The sequence below is a fragment of the Megalobrama amblycephala genome, linkage group LG1 (assembly GCF_018812025.1).
Source record: "Megalobrama amblycephala isolate DHTTF-2021 linkage group LG1, ASM1881202v1, whole genome shotgun sequence".
Taxonomy (NCBI): Eukaryota; Metazoa; Chordata; class Actinopteri; order Cypriniformes; family Xenocyprididae; genus Megalobrama; species Megalobrama amblycephala.
Window position 1 is genome coordinate 71664437 of NC_063044.1, and position 26222 is coordinate 71690658.

Consider the following 26222-nt stretch of genomic DNA (forward strand, 5'->3'; position numbering starts at 1 on the left):
TCAAGATCCATGTTTGATTTATTGCAGTTCATCACTGAGAAGTGTATTTTGATACACTTAAAATTAAGGCACATTTAAAACACACACTCTGGCCATACAGTATAATACATTTCTGAAAGTGAAAGTGAAGTGACGTGGCCAAGTATGGTGACCCATACTCAGAATTTGTGCTCTGCATTTAACCCATCCAAGTGCACACACACAGCAGTGAACACACACACCGTGAACACACACCCATTGCTGCGACGCCCAGGGAGCAGTTGGGGGTACGGTGCCTTGCTCAAGAGTCTCACCTCAGTCGTGGTATTGAGGGTGGAGAAAGCACTGGATATTCACTCCCCTCACCAACAATCCCTGCCAGACCTGAGAAACAAACAAAAATAAATACTAATAATATTGTAAGCAATGCCTAATGTTTAATACATTGGCCAAATGTGTAGCAACAGACATCCAAAATCTAAACAGGAGGCAGGGTAATTGCATTTTTCTTGATATAATTCAACAGTATATGTATGTAGGACTTCGCCTATTTATTAGCTCAAGTATAAAGAATTAAGTTACAGGGAATAAGAATCGAATCAACTGTAATTGATTCACTGTAAATGATTCAGAATTAATATTTAACACTTCATCAATTATTCGTCCAGTGAAAAATTGAGGTTACCAATTCTGGATAAAATATTATTCTGTGGCCAACAGTAACAATATTTTATTATGATTATTATAAGCAAGAGGTAACTTTTAGGATCTTTTGAGTTTAAGACAGTAATTTGATACACAGCACAAGAAACTTGTATATGTGAATACCAAAACAAGCTTTATTGACTACTTCTAATGATTACAAGAAACTAAGGCTAAACACACACACACACACACACACACACATTCGCGGAGTTGATATGAGTTATGAAGAAAGTCCCAAATACTAACTAAACATCGCAACCTGAGGAAAATCACAAAAGCAGAGCTTTGGCTTGATTCTTTAGGTTTAAAGGAGTTTCACCAGTTTCCAGCAAGAGAGAGAAGTTTGCTTGTACCTGCGTTTGCTCTGACAGCTGAGGTAATCGGGTTGTTCTGCGACTCGTGTGCAGCGGACCCCCGTTCTGGATTGGCTGTCCTTGAGGTGATGTCTTCTCGGGAAAGCCCTTCGTGGGTTGCGCGGAAGCTTTAACCTCTTAACCTGCGCCCCCCTTTTTGAGTATTTATATGAAAATGCACTATCCAAACTTAAATGGTTATAATTCAAGAATGCTTTGGAATACAGACCTAAGATTGGTCTTGTTTTAAAGAAGACACTGTGTTATATTTATTTGTCTTTAACAGATTTCTGGGAACTGGAGAGAGCTTCACCAGCCTGGCCTTCCAGTACCGAGTAGGGAAAAGCACCGTTGCTGAATCTGTCCATATGACTTGTAGAGCAATTGAGGAGCAAATGATGGCATCACAGTTCCCTAGACCAACAGAGCACATGTGGAGAGCCATAGCGTCCAAATTTTGGGAAAAATGGAACTTCCCAAACTGCCTAGGTGCTATTGACGGGAAACATGTTACCATCATGTCACCTGCACATTCTGGTAGCTTGTTTTTTAATTACAAGAGAACTTTCTCAATAGTTCTTCTTGCACTAGCAGATGCAGAGTACAGATTTACATTTGTACAGGTCGGAGACTTCGGCAGAACAAGTGATGGTGGAGTGTTCAGTGGTTCTGCTCTCGGGAGAGGCATGGAGGCCAAAACTTTGTCTGTCCCTGCTGACTGCTCTTTGCCTGGATCTGGTGTACAAGGCCCAATGCCATACACCATGGTGGGTGATGCTGCATTCCCAATGAAAACATATTTGATGAGACCTTTTCCAGGGAACAGAATCCCACGATGGAGACAAATATTCAATTACCGATTGTCACAAGCAAGAATGGTTGTAGAATGTGCTTTTGGCATTCTGTCATCCAGATGGAGGGTACTCCATACACGGATCAGCGTGAAGCCAGACAATGCTGACTCTATTGTAACTGCAGCCTGCATTCTTCACAACTTCCTTACAAACCCATCGGACGATCAAAGGTGGCTGGATGAAGCAGAAGAGAGAGGGGAAGTGCTAGCACCTGCTACAAACATGGGTGGAAATAGGGGAAGCTTACGATGTGAGGGAAAAACTTTGCACGTTTTTCAGCTCCCCTGAAGGTAGAGTGTCCTGGCAGGACAATATGGTGTAGGGTTTATTTGCAAGCAAATTTACCAAAGGACATCCTGAAAACCAATTTAATACACTGTTTTAAATTCTGTGTATTGCAAATGGTTCATAGCCTGACTTCCTGCTTATCTTGAAATCAGCATTTACTTATTATATACGTATGTATCACCTGCTTTTGTTATTTGTGTGCTTGCTATGTGTAATTTAAAAATTGTAAATAAATGGTTCCAATTGAATCAATTTGTTTTTTTCTTGAAAAGTACAATGATGCTACAATTTTACACATTGGTTTTATGTAGCCAAAGCCAACACGTTTACTGCTGAACATTCCAATGTATTAGAAGAAAGTGGCAGACTTTTGAGGTTGTGGTGAACCTATAACTGTAAGTACTTAGACATGTTTTGTATTGAATTTATTATCTGAATTATATTTATTATATATTACCTTTTGATATTTTTAACATTAGCTCTTACCTCAATGAAAAAGTCTTTTATATGTTGATACACAGAATATCTGACATCAAATGCATACATTACCCATCATAAACAGCTTATAGATAATTCATAAATTTATACAGCAAACTTCTTATTAGAGACAATGTAAATGAGCAAACTCTCGAAAATAGAAAAAATAGATGCAGATCATAGATGTTTATACTGTAGCTATGTGTCTAAGCCTATATTAATCTGTCTATGCAATTTGCCTATCTATATTGAGTTGTTTGCTCGTGTGCCAGCGAAAGCGTCAAAAACACTATAAAATTACTTACCATCTGCACCAAGAGCCGCTGCAACTTCATCCCATGCTTTTTCCTTCGCCTGCAAGTCTTTGTTATAAGAATACGACTACTGTGTGGATCAATAACGAAATCTTGATGTTTCTCAAACTTCCACGTATGAGACGTGTATTTAAAGTCCATTGTTGTCTTTCGGCCAAAAAGTTTGTTTTTGCACTAGAACTGTAAGTACTTTGACCGCCTGTAAAAAATAAATAAATAAATAAAAAAAATGGACACCAATTGTGCTGTTGCATTTTTAATGTCAATTGCTCAAAACATGATGTCAGTCATCGTTAATGCAAATTTTGGGGAAAATTACTTATATCGTGTCAATACATGTGTATTTTGGCCATGATCATTTAGCATTGTCACTTTATTTTTTATACATATTTTTTTTTTAGATTAATATTCTTTCCTAACATACTCCAGTTCTTGTTAAAACACACTAGATGTGCTTATTTTGTGCATTTTGTGCACTTTTTGTGTGAAATCATATTTATTTTGTCCATCAAAGGTGTACTTTCACTTTAATTGAGCGTTAGCAGCGCAGCAAAAATAGACCCAGCGCCGAAAAGATCGGCGGCACTGCTTGCTTCTGCTCTGCTCCTGCTCCGTGCTGCCGCGCAGCGTCTGCGTGCGGTGTGAACGCTCTCATATGTTAACATGGACGCCGAAAAAATACGCGCTGCTTCTGCTCTGCTGCCGCTTGCGGTGTGAACCCGGCCTTAGATGGAAAATCAGCCCCGGTAAAGGATCAGTTCTCAACTTCTTCTTTTCAGCATGACCCAAGCGACTTTTCAGCTTCAACTCCGACTAAACACTTCAACCACTAGCTTGTTCGGACAGCATAGTTTTAAAGGGGCAAGTTGGCTCCATCCTTCAGATGCGATCCTCCAATGAGACGTTGCTATATGGAGCTTAGACACGCCTCGTCTATTGTCTATTGATCACATTGCGTGATATCTGCGGAACATTCTCCTGTTTTATTAACAACTTTATAACGTTTCTTAATATCTTCCTGATACTGAATTTCAATGTTTCATTCACACAGAATTACAGGGAATTATAAACTCTGTATTTAGAGCTCAAACATGACACACTTCTTACACACATATTACTAGACTGACCTAATTAAAACAGTGATTACAAGAGAAAGAAAAGGCATACGGGAATACAAACATATAATGCATTGAATCCAACATGTTAGTAATCACATCATAGCATGTGTTATTCTAGATATAGTTAATATTTTAAATGATCAACAATTGTCCTTTAGAGATTGAAGATTGAGTCTGTAAGCATAGAGTCATTGAACAGCGACCAGAGTCACAAGTGACCGGGTCAAAACGGACTCCTAATCAGGAGGATGTCTGTGTGGATCCGTTGTTCTTTTCAGGTCTGTTCAATTAGTGTTTCCTGTTCTGTTCGTTTGATACAAAAGGGTTTTGTGAGCGTCTATAAATTTAATGTGATCAGGAAGGCCTCAGAACAGATATTCTCTGTTCTTAAGTCACGTTAACACTTCTCTTAATGCTGACTAGCTGGAATACAGTCAGTGTTACTGCACACTTTTTTAACATCATTGCCTCCCATTGATGTATGTTAATCTGTTGCTAGGGTCAGACACAGTAATTTAACTTACTGGTGTGTCAGCATTTATTTTACATGTATTATACATAGCATTATACATACATGTAGGGCATCGCTCGACAGAACTTACCAATGACTTTATCAATGAACAACGTGATCGAACAAAGCTTCATTTGACAAAGGATTCATTCGCTGACCCCAGAATCCCTGGGGGCACTGGATAGCTCCTAATTGTAACTTTACACGGTTGCAGGGCTAGAGACGAACTTTTGGAATACAAAATTTGGTAACTAAAAAGATTTAAAATCAGCTCAGCCTGTTAGTCGTATTTACCATTAATCTAACTGGAAAATCATCAATCAACAACAAGATAACATCCCTATTTAAATTCTCCCAAAACAGTCGAGTTTATTTATTAATTTCTTTAATTTACACCTATACAAACTAGCCTGGGTGCCAGCCCGAACCCCGCCCACAACATTTTTTGGACGGGAAGTTCGGTCTGGACTCGATCCATTGTGGAGTAATTATGCTCGGCTCCCAGAAGGCCGAGCCAATCAAATTGCCAGGGCGGGCTTTAATCGATGATGGACAGGCTATCTGCGGTTACGTAACCACCCACGTCATCAAAGAGCGCTTGGGGAGTTTGATTGACAAGCGATCTAACCAATCAGGGGCGCGTTTCCCGAAGCGAACTATGGTCGCAAGTTCCGTCGTTACCATTAGAGTTCAATGGGACTTACGACCATGGTTCACCAACGATGCTTTCGGGAAACGCACCCCAGAACGCCGCATCTGCCATTTTGTCTGACAATGCAGTCAGGAGTTAGAAGATTAACATCGGTGGAGTTAAACTTGAAAAATTGTGCATATTGACGTCTTTCCGCGTTTGAAACAACATTCATTCTCATGTTCATTCATGTTTATTTGATGCTATAAATGGACTCGTAGTAAGAGATGATCGGTTAACGAGCCTCTTGAGCTGAGGCGCTACAGCAATCTGTCACGGTCATGGTCACAACACATTAAAGAGCCACAAAACGATTTTTATTGTTTGAATTTTTTTAATAACTACACAGTTTGAAAGCTGGGACTTTGTTTAATATCATAAGTAACCTGCTCTGTCTCGTCTGTCGATGTGTTGTCAGTTTCCTCTTTGCTCCGCGATGTATTTTCCACTCTGTGTGGCGTGACAGCGCCACGGCTTGTCGGACAAAGCAACAGTAACTAAGGGGGGCGGGTCTTTGCGAAAGGTCAATTAGTTTGCAACAATGATGGCTGTTGAAGAACTGAGATGTGTTCCGCCATCGCGTCCGTTATAGAAGATATCGACAGCGCATTAATTTTAAAAGAGGAACAGAGGACCGCGATCAAGGCATTTGTCGATGGGAAAGATGTCTTTGCCGTCCTTCCTACAGGGATTCGGCAAAAGTTTGATTTATCAGCTGGCCCCGATGGTCGCTAAGAAGAGTTCTGTTGACAACTATGCGTCGCTCAACATACGTCACTTACTCTGTAGCTCTGATTGGTTGTAGGTCTATCCAATTGAGGTCTTTCCTGGATCGGTTGAAATACGCCCCCATAATCAAAGCCCAATGGAGCAGTATCAGACTCATATTCTGACTAGAATTGAGTATGACCACGTCAGGCTATATACAAACTGCAACCACCAGACATTACCCCATGTCACGTTCAGAAATAAACTTTTCTAATATGGGGCTCTCTGCAATTGATTTCCAGGGGCATTTTATTTATTTATAAGTGCAGTTTTGTTGTTGTCCTTTGTCAAATATTTAACTGTAACCAATTACTTAAGTCAATCAGAACACTATATAGACTGTTACCAATAACATTTTGCATTAACAAAAGCCATCTTTACACTGCAAAGATGGAACAGAAGCTGCACCTGAAAAAGCATGCATGTTTATTTACACAGACTGTTTAATGTTACTCAAATTATAAAATTAACAGGAACACTTTACAGTGTCATTTTTTTTAATTAATTAATGCTCTTGAAAAACTTTTTTTACAATATTTTACAATATATTTACAATATCATGAAGGTACGAACCCTGTCAAATGGAACTTGTCGCCTGCTGCTCATTCACTCCAACAGGAACATCTACATTGATTAGCGGTGTCTCTTCATTCTCTTGTTCTTCTGTGGAACCATAAAGAAAATACACAGATAAATCATATTTTCACATCTGGAACCGGTAGTGTTTTTTGAAAAGAACCAGAACCGTGCAAGATTTCTAAGTTTCGGTTCTGAAAACGGTTCTTGGTGTGATGGGTGGGCGAAGTGCTGGGAGTGTATCCTTTAATAGAAATGTCTCACCTCATGAATATTATAGCAGTGAATGCACTGAAAAGCCCTCGCGCTACTCATATACGTCAGATATCAAATCTGAGATCTAATTCCTAAATGACAATGATTTTCCTGTGTATATTAAACCTTTGATTTAAAAAAATAATAAATAAATACACAGCTTCACAATCAATCTTTTCAAACACACAGTATCATTATTTCTGTGTGACAAATATTACAATTATAACAGAAATATACAAAAGTTTATTATTCAGATAGAAACGCTGATGTTACCAATCAAAATATAATAAATTACCTTCTGAAAGTAACTGGACTTCAAGTAACGACTGTATCGATTGCATTGTTACGCCAAATTACTGTTAAAAATGTCTCTACCATTGAATCATTCTTTAAGAAACAAATGAAGTCATTATGAATCCAACTTACAAAAATATTCAGTTTCACCTGTCTGGATCTTACATGTGTTCAAGCATCTTATCTGTGGTAACACTTTACAATGAGGTTCATTTATGAACTAACCATGAGAAATACATTTGTTACTGTATTTGTTAATCTTTGTTCGTGTTAGTTAATTAAAATATCCAAAATGTCTAAAAGGCAGAGACCACTAGCTAAAATGTTTCTTTACAAAAAATGTTCTTAAAACTTGAATAATCATAACTTAACAATCTGGAATGTGCAAAAAGACAATGCATTCTTTAACACCACCGACCAATCAGTTTGCTCCTGTCACGACCGTCAGTGAGAGTGCCCGAATTAGCCACTTGAGGGCACTCCATCCTGGACTGTTTTCACCCCATTGACTACACTACCCATAACGCACTGCCGGACTCATTATCCATTTATCACATCATTACACCCAGCTGTCATGTATTTTGTAATCAGTGTCTGTCTATTTAATCTCAGTTGTTTCTGTCCTCAGTTGTGGTTTGTTGTTTTAATGTTACGTGCACTTTAGTTCTCTGGCTTTCTGTTTTATGGACTGTTTTTGTGGAGTTTACCTTTGCCTGTGTCTTGGATTACGTGTTTGGAGTTCCCTTTAATAAACCTCACTGCACTTGGATCTTACCATCTTGTTTCTGTGTGCAACCGTGACAGAACAAACCACCCATGCAAGGATCCAGCAGTGTGGGGTTCCGAATCCTTCCTCCAGCCACTACCAGGGAGCGCTGGGATCAACTACGGGCGTTGAGGGCTCTACGCCAGGAGGGGTGGGAGGTAGGATGCTTTGCTAAGGTCTTTTGGACGATGGCGGTGGGGCTGGGTTACAATGACGCGGCTTTGAAGGATTTGTGTAATTGCTGCCTCGACGATCCTCTGCCTCAATGTGAGATGGAAGGGCTACGGAGTTTTGATTTCTGGAGATTCGCCGCGTATCTTCGCCGTCGGAGGGAATGGACCTCACTGAATCAGCCAGCCAGTTTGCATGCTCCAGCCCATAATTCTGTTTCAGAAGGCATTGAGGAGATGGGCACTGAGCCTCAGCTTCACCCCGGTAAAGGGAGGAGGAGGAGGAGAAGGAAGTCTCCAGCCAGTGAGCCCTCTCCAGAGCCCGCTCCAGTCAGTGAGTCCACTCCAGAGCCCGCTCCAGTTAGTGAGTCCGCTCCAGTCAGTGAGTCCACTCCAGAGCCCGCCTCAGTCAGTGAGTCCACTCCAGAGCCCGTTCCAGTCAGTGAGTCCACTCCAGTCAGTGAGTCCGCTCCAGAGCCCGCTCCAGTCAGTGAGTACACACTCCAGAGCCCGCTCCAGTCAGTGAGTCCACTCCACTCCAGAGCCCGCTCCAGTCAGTGAGTCCACTTCCAGAGCCCGCCTCAGTCAGTGAGTCCACTCCAGAGCCCGCTCCAGTCAGTGAATCCACTCCAGAGCCCGCCTCAGTCAGTGAGTCCACTCCAGAGCCCGCTCCAGGCAATGCGTCCACTCCAGAGCCCGCTCCAGTCAGTGAGTCCACTCTAGAGCCTGCCTCAGTCAGTGAGTCCACTCCAGAGCCCGCTCCAGTCAATGAGTCCACTCCAGAGCCCGCTCCAGTCAGTGAGTCCACTCCAGAGCCCGCTCCAGTCAATGAGTCCACTCCAGAGCCCGCTCCAGTCAGTGAGTTCACTCCAGAGCCCGCCTCAGTCAGTGAGTCCACTCCAGAGCCCGCTCCAGTCAGTGAATCCACTCCAGAGCCCGCCTCAGTCAGTGAGTCCACTCCAGAGCCCGCTCCAGTCAGTGAGTCCACTCCAGAGCCCGTTCCAGTCAGTGAGTCCACTCCAGTCAGTGAATCCTCTCCAGAGCCCGCTCCAGTCAGTGAGTCCATTCCAGAGCCCGCTCCAGTCAGTGAATCCATTCCAGAGCCCGCTTCAGTTAGTGAGTCCACTTCAGAGCCTGCTCCAGTCAGTGAGTCCGCTCCAGTCAGTGAGTCCGCTCCAGTCAGTGAGTCCGCTCCAGTCAGTGAGTCCGCTCCAGCCAGTGGGTCTGCTCCAGCCAGTGGGTCTACTACAGAGTCCGCTCCAGCCAGTGAGTCCGCTCCAGTACGGCATGCTCTCCCTATCAGTCCGGTGATGGCCAAGAGGGCTGTCCTCACGTTCTATGTTTTGGCGGTCTTGCGTGCCTGGAGGATGCTCTCAGAACAGCCTCAGCCTGAGCCCGCTGCCGTCCCAGAGCAGCCCCAGCCGGAGCACGCTGCCGTCCCAGAGCAGCCCCAGCCGGAGCACGCTGCCGTCCCAGAGCAGCCCCAGCCGGAGCACGCTGCCGTCCCAGAGCAGCCCCAGCCGGAGCACGCTGCCGTCCCAGAGCAGCCCCAGCCGGAGCACGCTGCCGTCCCAGAGCAGCCCCAGCCGGAGCACGCTGCCGTCCCAGAGCAGCCCCAGCCTGGAGCACGCTGCCGTCCCAGAGCAGCCCCAGCCTGAGCACGCTGCCGTCCCAGAGCAGCCCCAGCCTGGAGCACGCTGCCGTCCCAGAGCAGCCCCAGCCTGAGCACGCTGCCGTCCCAGAGCAGCCCCAGCCTGAGCACGCGGCCGTCCCAGAGCAGCTCCAGCCTGAACACGTTGCCGTCCCTGAGCAGCTCCAGTCCGAACACGTTGCCGTCCCAGAGCAGTTCCAGCTGAGCCGTCCGTCCCTGAGTCCTCCGCTCTCCCTGATACGGCCACGGAGGCCGTCACCGAGCTGTCCGCTCTCCCTGATACGGCCACGGAGGCCGTCACCGAGCTGGCCGCTCTCCCTGATACGGCCACGGAGGCCGTCACCGAGCTGGCCGCTCTCCCTGATACGGCCACGGAGGCCGTCACCGAGCTGCTCGTTCTCCCTGATACGGCCACGAAGCACCCTTGGCCAGCCCTGTCGCCACCGCCCAGATCTTCTGTCCTGCCGCCATCATCCAAGCCTTCTGCCCTGCCGCCGCCGCCGCCCAGGCTTTCTGCCCTGCCGCCACTGCCCAGGCCATCTGAACCGTTGGAACCAGCCTGGTCAGTTCCTCCGGCACCACCCTGGCAATCAGCCAGGATTCCAGACCCGCTGGAACCAGCCTGGTCAGTTCCTCCAGCGCCACCCTGGCAATCAGCCAGGACTCCAGAACCACTGGAACCAGCCTGGTCGGTTCCCCCGGCTCCCCCCTGGCCTTCTGTTGGAGACTCTGGTCCTGGCCCACCATCCCTCCCCCTGATCCTCCTCCTGTCCACCTCCCTCCTGAGTTTGTGTTTTTCGTTTTTGTTTTGTCTGGTGGAGCGTCTGGTAGCCGCTCCTTTGAGGGGGGGTAATGTCACGACCGTCAGTGAGAGTGCCCGAATTAGCCACTTGAGGGCACTCCATCCTGGACTGTTTTCACCCCATTGACTACACTACCCATAACGCACTGCCGGACTCATTATCCATTTATCACATCATTACACCCAGCTGTCATGTATTTTGTAATCAGTGTCTGTCTATTTAATCTCAGTTGTTTCTGTCCTCAGTTGTGGTTTGTTGTTTTAATGTTACGTGCACTTTAGTTCTCTGGCTTTCTGTTTTATGGACTGTTTTTGTGGAGTTTACCTTTGCCTGTGTCTTGGATTACGTGTTTGGAGTTCCCTTTAATAAACCTCACTGCACTTGGATCTTACCATCTTGTTTCTGTGTGCAACCGTGACAGCTCCTGTTGTGAAAATCAATATGTTATTATAATAAATGACGCTCTACTCACCGATGAGAGTCACATTGAATCTTCTGAATGTGGTCCGTTTGCTGTTGATGATCTGTAGTTTAAAATGTCCAGAGTCTGTGATTTCAATGTTTGTGATGGTCAGCGATCCAGTTTCGTTGTCCAGCTCCAGTCTGTTTCTGAAACTCTCACTAATGCTAGTCCTTCCTGAATCAGTTTTAACAACGAGACGGTTTTCAGGTCCAAATGTCCACAGCATTAGATCACCACTCTGTAATTCAGCATCAGTCTTGAGAGTGACACGTTCTCCCACCTTCTTTGTCAATGTCCTCACTTCATGTCACAGCAAGACATAGAAATATAGAAAAAAATAAAATAAAACAAGTGACTAAATGAACTTAGTCTGCAGTTTAAACATAACATACATTTATAGGGCCGGATTTACTAACAGCTTGCACCAGCGCAAACCCTCTTTTACTAAAGACATGCAGTGAGAGAATAGAGCTGAAAAGGCTTGGACAGGGTTATTTCTTATAGAGCACCATGACACATGAAAGTAAACGGGCTGTAGATTATATTATTTTGTAAATACAGTGGTAAATTAAGTTGTTTTTTTTTGTGTGTGTGTGTGTGTGTGTGCAAAAAAAGCACTTGCATAGCTTCTTAAAACCACTAGAGTCACATGGATTTTAATGTGACCATTTTAACTTTAATGTTGTCTTTTGTTCCTTTCTGGATCTTGAATGTGTAAGTTAGCTATCAGATTTCATGCATCTTCATTTGTGCTCCAAAGATGAATGAAGGTATTATGGGTGACATGAGGGTGAGTAATTAATGACAGAATTTTCATTTTTAGGTGAACTAACCCTTAAACACTTTAGATATACTTACCACCGACAGTAACAATGAATCTCTTGCGTTTTGTTCTTGTGGTGCTTTTGGTGCCGCAGCCACTTTTCCTGCTGCTGCTGCTGCTGATCTTTAGTATATAGAGTCCAGAGTGTATGGTTCTGATGTTGTTAATGGTGAGATCTCCAGTTTTTTCATTCAGCCTCAGTTTGCTTCTGAATCTCCCATCAGCACTGGTAGATAATATATTAATTTTCCTCTTATTAATTTCAGCAAAGCGATTGTCTTCAGCTTCATAGCACCACTCTATCGTATCAATACCATGTATGTTAGTAAGATCAGTGAATAGAGTTAAAGAATCTCCCTCCATCACTGACTTCTTCTCTTCCTCTGTCACAGCAACATGTGGAAATGGAGAACAGAAATGTGGAAAAGAGAAGATTATCACTGAACAATGTTAATCTGTTCATTACACAGGGTTATCATTTGACATTAGAAGACTTTGAATATATAACAACATAGTGCATTTATGGTACTTTTTCTTTTTAAAGCTTGAACTCTGTGGTCACCACTGTATGGAAAAGAGCACTTTCAGAAGGCCTTTATTAACCCCCTGGAGTTGTATGGAATACTTTTATGGTGGATGGATATGCTTTTTTGGGCATTATAAAGCTTGGAAGAGCCAGGATATTTTTTTAATATAACTGCAATTGTGTTCATCTGAGAGAATAGTCATATAAACATAAGATGCCTTGAGGGTGAGTAAATCACGGGATAAATGATAAATGATGGAATACGCTTGGCCTCAAAGACCGCTCCATTAGACCGTATTAGAGATTGTATTAGAGATTGTGTGGATTTAGTGTGCATTAAGCGTACTGAGCTTTGCCATTTTTCAACTCCTGCAGCCTTACTTCCTATGTTGTGCATGAACTCTCAAGAGGCCACACAGATTTGATCTTAGAGTGTGCGTACGCATAAATCCACAACACGTCAACAGTTTCTGTATTTATTCATGAGAAAAAGCACATTCAATCCAATCACTGCGCTGTAGTATGCATAAGATTATAACTGTGGTATTATGCATGAGGAAGTATCGCTTCTCTTCCCTCTGTCTCTTGTCATTCAGAGACATGGGTTGTATGCGAGCCGTGTGTATGTTTCCCTCAGCACAGCAGCACATGAGTGTTGTTTGTATTTTGGAGTTTGAATACGAACACATGAAAAATACGACTGTTAGGATATACACCTGGAGCTCGCATATGATGGGTTTCAGCGCGGAGCTCCGCTTTGTGTTTAACAACACCAGCCACATGGATCCTAGCTCATACAGAATTTTATGAGCTCATTTTAACAGAGTTTTTAAGCTTTGAGGTGTGAATGACCTTTAAGGAGACATGGAGAACATGCAGTGTTGGGGAGGCTCCAGGAATGTTTGGGAAACCCTGCCTTATCAGATTACTGCAGATTTTTGGAAATCTAAGATATTCTTGCAGCTCGTCATTCTAAATTAAAGGATTAAGGACAAAGACGATGACCATTTTTTAAATATAAATGACATTAATTAGGAGTCGTGTACAAGGCAGAGAACTGAAACCATTCAGAAGGGCACAAGTTCAAGATCATCTGTGATTTATAAAATCCACATCTGAAAGAGAGGTGTACGCAAAGGCTATAGATATACAAATAAGGTGCAGTCATATTAATTCTGAATGGGAGAAACTGCAACACGCAAAATGGCAAAATACGTCCTGCCTTCATAGTAGCATTCCCATAGAAACCTGAGACTCACCCTTAGGACTGCACATGCGCATTGGCTCGTCTAGCCTGAAAAATAAGCTTTTGTAACACTATTTGTGCATAAGAATTTGTGTGATGTCCACAGTTTAAAGAAAGTTATGACATTTTGTAGGAGATGGGAATCCTGTTAAAAGTATATTATACTTACCCATTTTCTTTTTTAATTTAAAGTTCCTGTGGTGGTAGTAAATCGCAGCTAAAGCTGCAGCCACAAGCAGCAGAACAAGAATTAAAAAACCAACACCTATCCCTGCTTTAGCACCTGAAGACAGCTGTGGTCCTGGGACAGCTATAAATAGAGACGGTGAAGGTGTCAGTCAGTGTGATGATCTGAAATGATTCATGCCATTACATTAAAAGACTTTCAATTACTCACCACTGACCGACAGAAGGAATCGCCGTGAGCTCTCAATGCCTCTGATCTGTAGTTCATAGAGTCCAGAGTCTGTGGTTCTGGTTTTTGTGATGATCAGAGATCCGGTGTGAAGATCCAGCTGCAGTCGATCTCTGAATCTCTCATCAGCGTCGTGTAATGAGGTCTTGTTGGCCTCGATATCGATTTTAGCCAGGAGGACACCTTTATCTCCAAACCTCCACAGCATCAGAGCATCTTTCTGTATTTCAGCATCATTGCGTAAAGTGACAGACTCTCCCTCCGTCACTGATACTGACTCTGACTTCATTCCATCCGTCTCACCAACCACAGCTGGAAAACAAGTGGAACCTTAATAAAAGTGCTTCACAAATTTTGAACAAGTTAGACCATTATGAAATCCTGCTTGTGTGGCTCCCCATCAGGTGGAACAACAATGTAAAACAAGGAAATACTAACTTAAACTTCTTTATTGTATTTAATTTTGGCAAAATCTAATACAGGCATACAAATAGAAGCCTGATCAGTGTAAGATTGGTTGCAAAATTCAGGTAGCACAACCAGAAAATCAGGTGGCGCAAATGCAATGAATGAATATTTATAAATATTTGGTTGCACCATGTGACACAAATAGAATAGAATACAATAGAATACAATAGAATACAATAGAATAGAATAGAATAGAATGTGCACACACAAAAATGTGGAAGCAATGTAAATAGTGCAAATTCAAACAGATATGTGTAGTGGACAGTGCATATGTAAGTGTGTGTGTGTGTGTGTTATGAAGCGACGAGAATACTTTCTGTGCGAAAACGGCTTTGTTCAACAATTTCTTCTTTTCTGTGTCATTCTCACATGTTGTTTACGTACAGCGCTTCCAGGTTCATCGTCAGAACATTGACTCATTATTGGCCGGATCCTGTGTTAGCATCACATCAATACTGAGCCAGTCATCACCTTTCAAGATTAGCCCCAGCACAGTGGTGTCATCTGCAAATGTAATTATTGTTTGAGCTGTGGGTCGCTGGTGCTGCTTTTATATAGTGAGTACAGCAGAGGACAGACTCAGACTCATCCGTGTTGACTTCAAATTTTACATTGAGTGAGATGTCGGATACCCTGCCAAACTCTTCGGGGGTCCCTATTACTGATGTGACTCTGAAGTTGAATGGAAGCCTCCTCAGGCCAAGTCCTTATTGTTAAAACAGATGGCTTAGTTTTCTTGATGAGATGTTTGTATGAAGGGGTGAGAAAGAGGGATTTATAATCAGACTGGCCCAAGTGGGGGGAGGACGTGACTTTGTATCCATTGTTTATGCTGCTGTTAAGATGATCCAAAACATTACGTTCTCTCATGGGGCATGTAATATGCTGATGAAATTTAGGAAGAACAGTTTTTAGATTGGCTTGATTAAAATCCCCCGCTACTATAAAAATTCAATCAGATCCAGTTCTTCTGTTTTGTTGCTGAGTGATCTAGTGTTTGTGAGGAAGATGTTGGGCAGTGCAGGCTTATGGGGTGATCTCTTTAGTCAAGTCACGTCACCTTTATTTATATAGCGCTTTTTACAATGCAGATTGTGTCAAAGCAGCTTTACATTGATAACTGGTATATAATTTTGGCTGCACAGCAGCTCTTAAAGAATAGTGTCAATGCAGGCAGATCAAAGCACTGTTGAATAAATGTCAAGAATACTGTTGAATATCAAATGTCAAGTCAAATGTCAAGTGTCCTCAACTAAGCAAGCCAAAGGCGACAGCGGCAAGGAGCCCAAACTCCAAGAGGTGACATCAGGTGGCAAACAAGTGGCAAATAGGTGTTAAAGTGGAGAAAAAACCTTGGGAGAAACCAGGCTTAGTCGGGGGTCCAGTTCTCCTCTGGCGAACAGTGCTTTGTTACGATTCAGGTTGCTATCATAAGTCTGATAGGATCGCAACATTCAAAGTATTTATTTCAGTTCCGTCCAGTTGAGGATCATATTCATCACACCGGTATGGACGGTTTGTTGAGGAACTGTGCTACTGGCTGTCGTGTCGATGAGGCCTTCACAATGGATGATCTAGTCGACTCGATCTCTGCTGATACTTCAGGGCTGTGTTGTGGTCGTGTCCAGTTGAGGATCGTATTCATCACGCCGGTATGGACGGTTTGTTGAGGAACTGTGCTACTGGCTGTCGTGTCGATGAGGCCTTCACAATGGATGATCTAGTTGACTTGATCTCTGCTGATACTTCAGGGCTGCGTGATCTCTTTAGCCTTGTTTGTAGGCCCACCTGGCAGCCTTTTGCCTGCCTTCACTGCGCCGCTTCCTGTGTTTTCTGGTCGGTATGATGGTCTAAGGAGATCCCGCTGGTTGGACAATCTCTTCCAGGAATTGTACACTGTTATAATAATAACAATTCTGGATCGAGTCTAGCTCGGAGCACGACTCTCCGATCTTTAAAGGGGTCATGAACTGTGTTGTTTTATTGTTTTATAATGTTTCCTGGAGTGCACTTATAAGGTTAGAATGATTTTTACATAAAAAATCATCAGAATTGACCCTTCGCCGTTAGTTTGATTGACAAGCAATCTAACCAGTCAGAACGCCAAATCCGCCATTTTGTCTGACAAAGCAGTCAGGAGTTAGAAGATTAACCTGGGTGGACTTAAACTTGAAAAATGATGTGTATTGAGAACCAAGCAGGTGGCAGCATCAGCAGGACAACAACTGTGGCGACAGGACGTACGTCTCCGTTCCCTCCTTCAGGGAACGAGGGTTACCTTTGTAACCAAGATGTTCCCATTCAGTCGATCACGTTCGACGTACGTCGGACAGAACGACGAATAGGAATCCCTACCAAAGCACCACAGGAGCTGCTCTTTTCCAGCGCTCTGTTGTAAGCCACCTGAACCCCCTTGCCTGAGGACGGTGGGACAGGGCTAACACACAGAGAGGGTCGATCACTGCTGTTCCAAAACCCATTCAGTGAGACTATTGGATAACGCTGGGAAAGCGTAACCTTTTGTTAGAAAAGGAACGCTGAGGAAGCCACATCCTTCCCCGAAGGAGTTATGTGGAGGAGTACATATGGGCTAACCTTGATGGTTGTACAACATATGGAGAACTGGGGTGACTCCAACTCGATGAGAGATGGGTTCTCCCAGAGGGAAAGACAAGGGCTTCGTTTAGGAGCAACCGTGGAAAAAACCATATGGGATCCCCATAGGGTCACACATATGGAACCCAGCCTAAATCTGGTTCTCAAGGATGCAACGGAGTATAGGCCTGGTGCCAGATGCTCCGCCACGTCGGCTGCCGAAGGGTAACCGGAGGACTCAACAGGGTCTGCCCATAGGGACTCTCTGGAGCAAAAGAGCGCATGTAGCACAGCAAGCCGACACTAAGCCGGGGCCTCTCCGTGCCTCTGACCTGAGGCGAGAACACGGGAGGAGACCGGCTCGACACGAAGGCTTTAGTATTTAGGGAACGTGTTAGGTGTCGCCCAGCCCGCAGCTCAACAAATGTCTGTCAGCGAGGCGCCACGAGCCAGCGCCCAGGAGGATGCTACACCTCTTGCGGAGTAAGCATGCAACCTGAGCGGGCAGGGCACGCCCTGGGCTTGGTAAGCCAGGGCGATGGCATCCACTAACCAGTGGGCCATCCTCTGCTTGGAGACAGCCTTTCCCTTCTGCTGGCCTCCGTAACAGACAAAGAGCTGGTCTGAGGTCCTGAAGCTTTGAGTTCTGTCTATGTACAGTTGCAAAGCGCGAACTGGACAGAGCAAAGCCAGGGCTGGGTCTGCCTCCTCCGAGGGCAGCGCTTGCAGGCTCACTACCTGGTCCCTAAAGGGAGTGGTAGGAACCTTGGGCACATAGCCAGGCCAGGGTCTCAGTACCACGTGGCTGTCACCCGGCCCGAACTCTAGGCACGATTCGTCGACCGAAAACGACTGCAGGTCCCCTACCCTCTTGATGGAGGCCAATGCAACCAGCAGCAAAGTCTTCAGAGACAGAATCTTTAAGTCTGCTGATTGCAAGTGCTCAAAGGGAGCAATCTGAAGTGCTCGAAGCACCAGAGCAAGGTCCCAAGAGGAGGATTTAACCGTCTCGCCCCCCTAAGGAACCTGACGACCAGGTCGTGCTGACCAACAGTTTTGCCATCTATGTGGTCGTGGTAAGTGTAGCAGCAGTGTGGACTTTCAGGGTGGAGGGGGACAGCCTATGCTCCAACCCTTGCTGCAAGAAGGACAGCACGACTCTGATCGAGCATCTTCGGGGGTCTTCTCGGCGAGAAGAATACCACTCGATGAACAGGTTCCACTTCGAGGCGTAAGCACGTCTTGTAGACAGTGCACGTGCCGAAGTGATGGTGTTAAGTACCTCGGGGGGTAAGTCACCTAGAACCTCCGCGTCCTGTCCAGGGAACAGACATGGAGTTTCCAGAGGTCTGGACGCGGGTGCCAAAGAGTGCCCTGTTTCTGAGAAAGAAGGTCCTTCCTCAGAGGAATGGGCCAGGTAGGGGCTGTCGCGAGGAGTGAGAGTTCTGGGAACCAGGTCCGGTTGGGCCAATAGGGCGCAACTAGCAGGATCTGCTCCTCATCCTCCTGTGCACAGTGTCTGTGCAAGTAGGCTCACTGGGGAAAACGCATATTTGCGCAGGCCCCGGGGCCAGCTGTGTGCCAGTGCGTCTGTCCCGAGTGTTCCCTCGGTCAGAGAGTAAAACAGCTGGCAGTGAGAGGTTCCTGGTGAGGCAAACAGGTCTACCTGAGCCTCTCCGAACTCTCTTCAGATCAGCTGGACCACCTGGGGGTGGAGTCGCCACTCTCCCGGCAGCGCAGCTCGTGAAAGCTCGTCGGCCGCACGGTTGAGCACACCGGGAACATGAATGGCGCAAAGCGACCTCAGATGCTTCTGACTCCACAGGAGGAGATGGCAGGCAAGTTGCGACATGCGACGAGAGCGTAGACCACCTTGACGGTTGATGTACGCAACGGTCGCAGTGTTGTCCATATGGACCAGTACATGCTTTCCCCGTAGCGGCCCTTAGAGGCGGCTCAGAGCAAGGCGCACTGCAAGCAACTCGAGGCAGTTGATATGCCACTGCAGATGGGGTCCCGTCCAAACCCCTGAAACTGCAAGCCCGTTGTACGTGGCTCAGTCGGTGTTGAACTGCCTGAATATGTTCAACGGCAGGACAGCGGTCCCACTGAAATATTTTCAGAGGCTCCTGGGGCATATGGCGGCCGCAGCGGCTGTAATACCACTCGGTCTGCTTCATATGAGACCGCTTCAACACTGGCTCCACGGCCGAGTCCCGAGATGGGCATGGCAACGCGGCACGTTCCGGGTGGCAATCACTCAGGAGTGTCGCCAAGCCTTCAGGAATGGCCTGTGTCGCGGAAGAATCGAGAGATGAAAGTACGCGTCCTTCAGGTCGATCGCTGCAAACCAATCCTGGGGACGGATGCATTCAAAAATGCGTTTCTGCGTGAGCATTTTGAATGGTAGCTTGTGAAGGCTCCGATTCAACACTTGCAGATCCAGGATAAGTCGTAACCCACCGCTCTTCTTGGGTACAATGAAGTAGGGACTGTAGAACCCTGACCTCATATCGGCTGGAGGGACCGGCTCTATCGCGTCCTTCGCCAGTAGGACTGCGATCTCCGCACACAAGACAGGGGCATCGACATCTTTCACTGTAGTGAAGAGGATGCCCCTGAACTTGGGGGGACGCCGGGTGAACTGAATCGCATAGCCGAGCCTGATGGTCCGAATGAGCCAGCGAGATGGACTGGGGAGCGCTAACCAGGCTCACAGAGACCGTACAAGCGGGACCAAAGGGACCACTGGCGTACCCGCAGTGGGGCAGCGAGGTGGACAGAGGGAGCAGTCAAGGCTTTGGCTACCCGCTGCTTGCTGCTGTCCGCTGGCGAAAGAAGAGGGGGATGAGAGTGGTGAGGTTTTTCTCCTCCCACTGCTCTCCAAGCCCTCTTCAGACCTGGAGATGGAGGAACTGCTCTTTTTTTGGAAGTTTGGGTACCACTGGCTGTTGGGCCAGTGGCGGAACAGAAACAAACCCAATAAAAAGATTTACCACCCGGCCCTCCTCCGGGGGGTGGAAAGAGCAGCCCCACCCATCTCTGGGTCGCCCGTCTCAGGGGTGATTTTCTCACCAACCACTTAAACAGCAGCAGAGACGGGAGGTGTCATCTCCCCGCAATGGACACAGTAAAGCAGGCTGGGCCGGAGTTTTTTGCAGGGGGCGACACCCTTGGCGAAGAGCAGACTGAGGGGCGGCCCAAGAGGAACTCAATGGTTTGTCATGGGGAAGCTCCCCGGTCTGCTACTAACTGAGGAAAACTGCTGGGCTCAGTCCTCGACAGTGTCACCGAAAAGGCCACCTCGTGAGATGGGAGCGTTGAGAAAGCATTTAGCTTGACAACCTCTCGCACCTCACAAGGTAAGCCAGGGGGCGCTTCTGGACCACTGAGGTGGACATCGTCTGGCCGAGGGCCTGCGCCGTGACTTTGATCACGGTTAGTCAACAAGCGCAGCTCAACCCCGGCTCAGAACTACCCTCATGCATTAGAGTGCCTTGGCCTCACATGCAGGGTGGGTGTGGTCTGTGTACAGCCACCCCATCCAAGAGGGCAGTGAGAGAGGAAAAACGTATACAGATTTTGGCACTCTTGGCGTTCCATATTTATGGCACCAATATACCTCCATACTGCCAAGTTTTCCATGCACATCCGGAATACCTGGGAAAGCATGGCTGTAAACTCTGAATCTGAGTCAGCATAAGAACACACCATTACAGTGGGCAGCGTCACCCTCATTTCCAGAGCATAACAGCACTCTCTCCGATGCTGCAATCGACGTCTGACCCTCAGCTGGAGCTCTGAATGAAATGCTAGGTTCCCCTATGAGAAGGACCAGCAATCCAATCCAGAAACTGCACAGCTTGCAATGCGCTGGAGAGGGAGGGGCCCTAGGGGGTTGGTTCCCCGAAGGAACCCCTCAACCTCATGTCACCCAAGCCATATCAGCAAAGTAGACCTCTTCTGAAGTGCAACAAATGCCTCAACCTGTGTGAATTCCTGATGATGGACAACATTTCACAAGGATTACGTACATCTATTTTTGTCTTTGGGGACTTAACACGAACTGTGGATTATATTTTTTTTGTGATTTTTGTAAGACCTTCATCGTTTGGATTTCTGTCTGACTTTTTGCCTGGGGGATTCAGACATTAACTGTATGGACTTCTCACCAACTTTTTCCAGATAAGAATTGTTTCTCTATTGCTCATAATTGTTTATATTTGGTGGTATTTATTGCAATGCTATTATGCAAGACATTCAACTATTAATTCTTATGAATATATCTCTTTGCATATTTTTTAAACTACTTTGCGGGTTGGTTATTTTACACAACTAGTAAGACAGGAAGACCTTTTTTATGAATAAACAGCGAGTCCTCCCTAATATAGATGTGTAGCTAAAGCTTGTGTATGACAGAGTGGCGGTTATAACTCAGGCTACCTATTCTATTGCATGTCATGTGTGAATCGGTGGGCGGGGGTAAACAGGCAGTGATGAAGTAGGCGTTGATCTTCTTCTGAAGAAGCTGTGCTTGCTGCCCTTTGACGTCATAGATCCCCACTTTCGTTGGATCTGGTGTCAGTAAAAGCTTTTATTGGACTAACACGGAAGTTTTCAGTTCTGAAACTTACAGGATATTCTTATAGTATGATGACCTCTTATATGTCAAAAGCTCAAGGAAAATTTGATTTCTCAGTTCATCACCCCTTTAACAGAACATTTCAATTATATGTAGAGTTGCTGATTGGCACAGAATAAACAAAACAAACAAAACACACTAGCAGAGCAAAGCCACTGCATGCATGCCACTATCTTAAGACAGAAAAAAAAAACAGTAAACAACTTTAAAATGTTAGATTCAAAGAAAGATATTTTTTTAAATACCTTTTTTGAAGCTTTTTGATCATTGTTGCAATGAAGGACTCAAGATACTCACCAATGACTGTGACATTAAATGTCTTTGTTGTAGTAATTTCTCTAGAGATGGTGAGTTTATATTGTCCTGTGTGTCTGGTTCTGGTGTTTCTGATGGTCAGAGATCCAGTCTTTTGGTCCACCTGCAATCTGCCTCTGAATCCAGGATCATCAGTGAAAAAAACCGGAGTGAAGTCATCTTTTCGCCTCATCTGAGATATGAGCAAGTCTTTAGGTCCAAACAGCCACAGAATGGTATCATCGTTCATTACTTCAGTAAGATCAGTGTGTAGAGTCACAGAATCTCCCTCCATCACCGTCATCGGCTCAGGTTTAGATTCTTCTGTCTCTTTATCAGACACACCTGAAACAAACAGATTCAGTTTTACTGATACCACACTAACTTCAGGCCAGCTCAGAAGACAAACAGATACTGGTTTACTGTTCTGGGGTGCGTTTCCCAAAAGCATCATGAGATAACTATGGTTGTTCTGTGGAACTCTGTTGGTAACGATGGAACTTCTGAAGATTGTGGAAAAAAATATGAAATTCAAGAGCATACACAACAATACATAAGCATAAAAACAAGATAAATGTAGCCTACTTGAGAAGCAACACTGCACAACCGAACAGTATTTTTTCCCCATTTTTTTAAATCATCACTTTATACAGGTGAAACAATAAGAAAATATTTAACATTTAGGTCTTGACTGTTCACTAAACTATCAATGAAGATGCACTGTTTACTATGAAATCAGACAGCATGTCACCTGTTGGAGTTTGGCTTGCTTAGTTGGGGACACTTAACATTTGACGGAAACACCAAAGACGCTTTTAATAGACAAGGGAACAACTGTTTTGATATATTTATAGACATAAAACGAATTGTTGTTATATAACTGAACACGTTTAGTCTTATTGTTTAAATCTAATTTTCTTGATTTTTTTTTTGCGAGCGAACGCACAGAGTAACGTTATAACATCATTTTCAACACACTCAAATGTATCTAATATGATAAACAGAGCATGTTACATAGCCCGCAAAACACCAATGGCAGACCCTACAGATGCGGTGTTTATGCAAATATTACACGATCAGAAATAGACTTTAGGACAATATAACGTTGCAATCAAATTAATAATAATATAATAATGATAAATAATACACACACGATTATGTATTACAATGTTATGTGTCTGAAACGATAAGTATGTCGAGAAAGTATATCGCCACATGGAAATGTTGGACATATTAATTAATAGACAATTAATACAAAATATGTTTCCAAATATACAAATAACGTAAAATAAAAGGTAGTCTATAACAGCTTCTCTTGCCTTATGTGCCGTTTTTCCTCTTCCGTTTCCCTCAAATATGCAAGGAGTAAGCACCTTTGGCCATAGAAATAATTGTAAAATAATTGCCCCATATGGTAAATAGGGGTTTTTAAATAGGTTTTTATACAAAAACAGCTTTTTATGTCAAATTCACTTTATAAAAGACCCACATTTCTAACTTTCATTCATGGGGATAACATGGATAATTTGACATCTTTTCACAAGTATTTTTCAGTTGAATTCATCTAAATATTATGAAATCACAATTAAAAATAACAGTAAAAGCTTTAAGCTCAAAGTTTAGTATTCTTTGTAATATATAAAATCAGTTTTTCATTATTGTTACATTATGATGAGACCCCACTTAGAAAATTGACAAAATTCATCCTCAAAATCAACATTTTTGAAAAACTTTTTTTTTTTTCAGTACAAAAAAATACTAAACTTTGACAAAAAGTAGCTTTTATTGTTATAATTGTGATTTGATAATATTTAGATATGAATCCAGCTGAAGAATACTTCAGTCAAACAGCAAATAGTGGAGCTCTGCTGCCATCTACTGGATAAAGTGATCATTTTTTACTTTTAAAACTGCATTTTCCAAAAGATGGGCAAAAATCTCACACTAAACCATGTCAAATTATCCATGTTATCCCCATGAATGAAAGTTAGAAATGTGGCTCTTTTATAAAGTGAATTTTACATAGAAAGCTGTTTTTGTATAAAAACCTACTAAACAAAATATTTATTTATTTATATAAATTTAAAAGATATGATAAATCCTCCAAAAACTGTACAAACATGGAGTAAAAACATTAATAAACAGAGTAAAATTACATTTGATTAAAACAAATATATAATTTGTAACAAAATTAAATTTTGAGTGTGACTTTTTTTTCTACACTAACATAAAAACAAGATATCACTCCATTTTTTTTATTTTTTTTTTTTTTTATTTGTAGCTCTAGAAAGTGTTAACCACTGTACAATGTTTCATGTCATTTGGACAAAGAGAACATTTTTTTATTATTATTTGAGCAAACGTTGTTTGGGGTCTAAAAAGACGCACATCAACAATTGTCTGCATCATCAAGATCACCTATTTATTTATGTAATTTTCTTTTCCTCCTTCCTTTCTTCATTTGGCTTAAAAGAAGCCTTATTTACATGGCAAAGTGGAATTTGCATTTGTTTAAATGTTTATTAATACATTGTTCATTTTTCAACAAACTGAGTAAAATCAATGATTCAGCGGACCATTCTTAAAAGACAATTGCTTGTTATCCACTTAGACATTGATTTCCTCATTTTAAGACACTGTTTTTCATTTCCTTTTTTACATTTTCTGTTCTGCGCCCCAGAATGGACAAATCCGTTTTGGACATGTGACTGTCCGTAACAGAGCAACGGCTCTTGTATTTCAAAATGGTGAGCAGCTGATTTCACTTGATATAATAAAATATATGTTTTACTCATTGAAAATGCTAAACAAAGATTAATTTTCAACAAACATAATTTTAAAATGTATTTTAAATTTTATTCAAAGAATTGTTTTGGCAAAATGGCGCCCCCCTCCATTTTTGCGCGCACACACACACACACACACACACACACACACACACACACAAAACTAACAAAAGGAAATATGTACAGCAAATGCGTTTTATTTCTGCTGTTATGGCCATGTGTTAGACTAAAGAGCTGGATACGCGAGTGTGAATATGAATAACTTTCTAGCATACTGAATCTGAACCTTTTTTGAATACTGGACATATTTGGACCCCAAACAAAACTGGCTCAGGTATAATGTCTTTGTAACAACCAAATGCAACGAACCAAGTATAATCACTAATCACTAAAGTCAGGTGACTTGTCCATACGCAGCCAAAGGCTTTTTACGGATCCGCGCTAGCTGCAGTTTGCAACATCATGAATCCATCTTCCAAACCGTGTTTTTGTCTTATCCTGAATCCCTGCGGTACACCTGTAATAAGTGTTTATATTCGGACTGGACTGGTCGTCACCGCTGCGGAGTAACACAAGTCTTAATTATAATTTCTACGTCAGATGCATGAAAATGAGTAATAACATTAATATCTATGAATAATGTGGCTAACGGTTGATCCGTGGTAATAGCATTTGCATCTATGACTTCAAACTCTGCAAGTGTTTCTTTGGAGCGGTTTATAAACAAACCTGTACGCGTCTTGCAGAGGAACAGACGGAGCTTGTTATTGTGCACACTAAATTGAAACCGAAAGTAAAACAGGTTCGAAACTCACCGTAGATTAATAGTAAGAACAGAAAGACGGATAGCATGTCCGTATGTTGAGCTGTGAAGATGCTGAATTTAATAAAGATGGCTAATTAGGTTACTTTACAACCTTTGACGTGTTCGTAATTCTAAAACACACTCAAAGATAAGGGGAACTGACAACGCCCACGAAATGGTGCGTCTGCGTCTTCTTCTTCTGGTGTTTTTTTTATGGCCAGCTTATTCCGCATATTCCGCCACATACTGGGATGGAGTGTGACATTAACGGGATTCATGTTCTCCTATCATCTGGAGTGATTTATTAAGAAGAGTCGAGTGTCCATGTCACTGATGTCACTCTGTGGGTAAGTTAACCTGGGCGGGAGGGACAGGTGTTACAATATATTTGTTTCCTGAAATATTCTGTTCCATTGGGTGGCGCTTACGCGAATATTCATGAGATCATCATATTGTGGGCGTGTCCTTGAGAGATCGCGCAAGCCAATGGAACTGAAAATATTAGCACACGCTCCGCAAATTGCAACTATTTAATAGAATATTTCGAAAAGGTAATAAAATATCCCTTTGGAATATAAACCCTTAG

General features: G+C 43.7%; 1 protein-coding gene across 6 annotated transcripts; it reads right to left on the reverse strand.

Moving 5' to 3' along the window:
- LOC125246756 lies at positions 1-25960 on the reverse strand. Of its 6 annotated transcripts, none has more exons than XM_048157765.1 (8): positions 25647-25960; positions 22049-22390; positions 14029-14358; positions 13801-13941; positions 11895-12242; positions 11046-11336; positions 6632-6730; positions 1-363 (listed from the first exon to the last, which is right to left on the reverse strand). In XM_048157765.1, the coding sequence occupies exons 1-7, from the start codon at positions 25681-25683 to the stop codon at positions 6636-6638; spliced, it is 1584 nt and encodes a 527-aa protein (XP_048013722.1). In that variant the 5' UTR covers positions 25684-25960; the 3' UTR covers positions 1-363; positions 6632-6635. The 6 variants fall into 6 exon arrangements, with proteins under 6 accessions (XP_048013722.1, XP_048013747.1, XP_048013730.1 ...); XM_048157790.1 differs by having other exon boundaries at positions 6632-6721; positions 25647-25957; XM_048157773.1 differs by lacking the exon at positions 1-363 and adding an exon at positions 6285-6466.
- Positions 25961-26222: the final 262 nt, after the last annotated feature.